The sequence below is a fragment of the Arachis hypogaea genome, chromosome 3 (genome assembly GCF_003086295.3).
Source record: "Arachis hypogaea cultivar Tifrunner chromosome 3, arahy.Tifrunner.gnm2.J5K5, whole genome shotgun sequence".
In the NCBI taxonomy this organism is placed as follows: domain Eukaryota; kingdom Viridiplantae; phylum Streptophyta; class Magnoliopsida; order Fabales; family Fabaceae; genus Arachis; species Arachis hypogaea.
In genome coordinates this window covers 17,411,872-17,416,523 of record NC_092038.1, presented here as the reverse complement: position 1 = coordinate 17,416,523, position 4,652 = coordinate 17,411,872, and the positions used below count along the sequence as shown (strand labels likewise).

General features: G+C 32.5%; 1 protein-coding gene across 1 annotated transcript; it reads right to left on the bottom strand.

Moving 5' to 3' along the window:
- Positions 1 to 1,290: 1,290 nt before the first annotated feature.
- On the bottom strand, positions 1,291 to 4,261 carry LOC112789684 (uncharacterized). Its single transcript, XM_025831692.3, has 5 exons — positions 4,075 to 4,261; positions 2,672 to 2,714; positions 2,482 to 2,573; positions 2,300 to 2,392; positions 1,291 to 1,440 (listed from the first exon to the last, which is right to left on the bottom strand). The coding sequence occupies exons 1-5, from the start codon at positions 4,147 to 4,149 to the stop codon at positions 1,393 to 1,395; spliced, it is 351 nt and encodes a 116-aa protein (XP_025687477.1). The 5' UTR covers positions 4,150 to 4,261; the 3' UTR covers positions 1,291 to 1,392.
- Between the last annotated feature and the right edge of the window lie 391 nt (positions 4,262 to 4,652).

The window sequence follows — 4,652 nt, the reverse complement described above, 5'->3', positions numbered from 1 at the left end:
GATATAGTGAGAAAGGAACTTATAATCAGAACTCTCTTTAGTTGCTAAACACCTCCAAACAGTAAACAAATAGAGGTACCACCAGACGCTTCAATCATCAAGATACGTTGGAGATGACCTACTGCCATTGCACCAGGCGTGTGTAGGGCCTAAAAATCAGACAATGTTAAGTGCCTCCAACAATCCAACATGTGTGGACAAATATAACAACACATTTTTGTTCCCATGAATGTTCTCTATTTTATTTGATGTACGATGTAGCGAATACGTTATAAGTTCTTTTTTTTTTTTCCTGTCAGAAAGGTAGGTTGGATAACTCTTCTTTTTTTTTTTCTTGTTCAGAGGTTGGATAACTCTCAACTCTAAGCATTATAATATCACAGCACTCACTCACATTACATGCGTACACAGTCACACACCCAACACTAAGAGCTTTCCAATTTCCATCCACTATTAGTGTCAACCAAATTTCAAACCCGAGTACACTTATTGCAAGGCAAAGATCATAACTACTAGACTAAGGCCTTGCATGCGGGAATATATTATAACATGGCTTCCCCGGTCATCAAGGGTAGTAGAGGTGCTCCATTTGCCCTCATGATGGTAGGAGCAAAGAATAGGTCAATAAGAAGCGGCTCCAATGTTATAACTATCTTATAAGCGGCATTTGAATAATGTCTTTTCTGACAAAAATATAGTAGTAGATACAAGAACATAAATACAAAAATTTCCTATCTCGGGAATAGAAAATTCATGTATTTTTTTTTTGTAGTTTCTAAAACTTGAGCCAAAAAATATGTCTGTCTCTTATCTCTATATTTCTATATCAAAGCCAAAATCTAAACTCAAAAGAGTAGGGGGACATGGGCATGTGGGGAGGCAAATACTTTAAAATGTCAAGGCATCCTACAGATGAGGAACTCAGCAGCTTAAATCATGAGGGTTGGATTAGGACACAAGTGAGGACGAAGAGATTGGAGGAAAGAGATCAAGAAATATGAGGTGCACTACACTTCTTGGTGCATCACAAACAAAAGCCGTCGAACAAAATTCATCAATTTTGGCACTTGGTTGAGTAAAAGAAACAAAATGATTAAAGGAAGACAAAGAAAAGATATAGAAATACGGTGAAAGAAATTGTAAGAAAAAGAAAAGAGATTGTTCAATCCTGACTAGATTTCCTATGTCCATCTTATATAGCTCTACTTCTAAGAAATTTTAGTTCATTAAGCTGTAACAGGAAGACAAAGATCTGAAAGCTATAGTTGTAAAACCAGTAAGCCAAACAGATGTAGAATATGCAATACTTAATGATAATGATAAACTTCAATACATTGTTTGGCTTTCCAATGATAAAATAAAATAAAATAAACTTATGTTGGCCAATAAATTTCAAGAACCCTGCAATTTTAAGCTTTCCAATTGTTCTCGTGCCGAAACCTGAGATCAGGAAATGACAATAACCGGTTTAGCCATAGTCCATGAGCCGCATTCAATACTAACAGTATAACTCAAATTTCATTCACATATAACAGCAAAAAACAAGTTCGAATGTTCAGCTCACGTTCATTAAATGATCTTAAATAATCATTGGAAGACCTCAAATGAAGTAAACAGAAACAGGGAAGGCCATCACAGTACCATTAATGCAAGCAGAAACATTACTTAGTAACCTTTTGGCTTAAATTTATATACCTATCTTATCGCATACAAAACTATTCAACACCACATCCATTTTATTAGATCAACCACTTTGATATTAATCCACAGATACATTTTTCTAAAATCTCTATGCTATATCTTATAATATTTCAAATTTATATATTATAATGAAAAGGTATTGACAAAAAACTACTGCTTATATGAACCATTCAACACCATTTAGCTATTTGTTTTATTAACTTTTTTTTTTCATTACTATTTTTTTATTATAATATTTTTTCCCATGGGTAAAGCTAGCTTTATTTCATACTAATTTTATGAAGACCCTTTTATTTGCCATGCTTTTGTTTTTTTTTTTTTTTCATAAACAGATGGAATTCTTAATTTGCATGTAAAACATCTAAATAAAAGTAAAATATGTCGAACTACATATTCTCCAAAAATGAAATCAACAGAAAAAATTGACTCTCATAATTTGTAAATACAGCAGTTCATCCAAATCAATGAATGCCCCACAAAATTGCAAAACAATATTTCGGAGACTCCGATTACAACAGTGCATACTTTCTATACAAGGTTTTAATGATAAATCCATAAAATAAAAGTTATAAAAACCAAGAATATCAGTAAGACTTACTTGTTCTAACTTCTGATCATTATCCTTCAGTGCTCGTAGAAGATGAATTATGCGGTATTGAAGTTTTTCATTTTCTGCAGCAAGCTTCTGGGCCTGCAATTCAAATCATTGGTAAAATGAAAGGAAGCTTAACCCCTCACAAAATGAAAAAAATATATACATAAGCCAAAAATGAGTATAACCTTCTCCTTTTCTGAAATTAGGTCTGCATTTGAAACTTCTAGCTTTGACTGAAGATCATTTATCGTTTTCAAGTGTTCCTCATTTCCAGCATCTGAGCAAGTTTCATATTATTCCTAACTTAGGCCCATAACCTCTGAAAGACTTGAATCTAGAAATATTATTCTTAGTGCCAAGTACCTTAGCACCTACCTTTTCTAGCATTTAAGGAAGCTTCAAGTCTTTGTAAGCGAGCCTACAATTTGAATAAGTGGTATTAGAGTTGTAAAAATCCTTCAGTAATTTCTCATGTATAAAGTCCACTATGATAAGTTTCATAGTTTTGGATTGGCACAGATGAAAGACAAACACAAGGACATAACTCATAAGGAATGAAAGCTTTTTTATTTTTAAAACAATGACACTACTTCTCAATGTTACTCGATGTTCATAGACAACTTTCTGCCAGTTCCAACGATGACATTTAATTTCAAAATATTCTTTTTCCCTTATAAGAGTGCCAAACCAAACCACAAAGTAAAGAGCCAAAGTTTCATGCAGTTGGCAGTACCATAATTCTATGTTAGAGAGTATAGCAAAAACTTAATCCCATTTCTGCACAAGACATAAGCAAATTGGCGGAAGCAAATGAAAGAGACTTTCTGGCAGCGATCCTTTTCATAATATTGCATGGACCGGTTCAGAGCTGATACAAAGTAATACAGTCTACTTTACACTCAAACGAAGTTCAGTTGCACATAATCTGGCTTATCTCAATCAAAATTGTAACTGAACACCTGCGAGTAGAGTAGCCCAAGCATTGATTACACTATAGCTTTAATAGTATTCTAAGATAATTCTACTCCAAAAGCTAGATCAATAATGTAATGTTTGAACTGATTTGGGTTGGTGAAGTGATCAGTTCACTCGTTCGCTTAAAGAAGTGTGGAGGGTTCAAATGCTACCTTGTGTATGCAAGCAACCCAGTGGCCAGACAGACCCTTAAGTAGACCTAAGATCCGCGGCAAATTAATCCTTGCCCTTCGGGGATATCGTGATAAATGAAAAAAAAAAATATATATATATATATATATATATATATAATGTTTGTTGCTTATAAAGGTTGTCTAGACCATATACTTAACTGAATTGCAACTACAACAATTAATAACAAAAGAAGAAAGCCAAATGGGATGGAAGTACGGAACAGCTGTAAACACGAAGAATGAACCAGTATCTGGGATAAATAAATAAATAAATAAAAGGTTAATTTGAATAAAAACTCAACGGACTAAAATTGCGAATGTAGTGTGGCAAAGTGTCAACTATCTTTTAACAAACTCCATTAGAATACGTGTTAGTCAAAGGATCAACTTTATTACTTGGATGTCTCGATTGAACTACGCAAGTTCTAGCCTGCGATGAAGATAATTCTAACTTATTATATTCGCGTTTTGCCTAATTGATTTTGAAAACTGAAAAGAGAACAAAGCACACGTTGCTAAAACGCATGAATTTGAACGAATAGATCTATTTATTATAGGAAGTACCGAGAATCAAAGTAAGCTTTAATTAGAGTGAAAGAGCAAGGGGTTTTGGGTGAAAGTGATTCTAACCTCTGCTTCAGAAGCTCTCTGATGAAAAGGCTTTAGTATCTCGTCGAGGTTGTTTAGTTTAGCGGACTCCCCCATTCTTAAGTTTCCAGCGCAGCCTCCACCACCCAATTATATAGCACTGCCCGCCCAGAACTGAACGCCCCTCGCAAATTCTTAAAAGTGACGAATAGTAAAGTACTAGGCAGATGCTAAGTTGCTAACATGATAAACAACTTAATTAATTTTTTTTAAACAATTAATATTTATATTTATTATTTTTTATCATCAATTATTAATATTTAAAAGTATAGGATAACGTATGTTGTTAGATTAATAGACTAAAAAACTAGACTAAATAAATTAAATTTATGGTTAAATAATGACTAAAATAATAAATTTTGATGGCTCCATAATATTTTTTTAAAAAAATATAATAAACCATGATAACTATTCTCAAATTATTAAATTTTCTAAAAATTTTTAAAATGCAATAAAATAATTCGTTGTTAAATATATATTTTTAAAAAAATTAGAGATCTAATTTTGATATAATTTTTTATAAATATAATTAAATATTTTTATTTTAAAGTTTAGGTTAA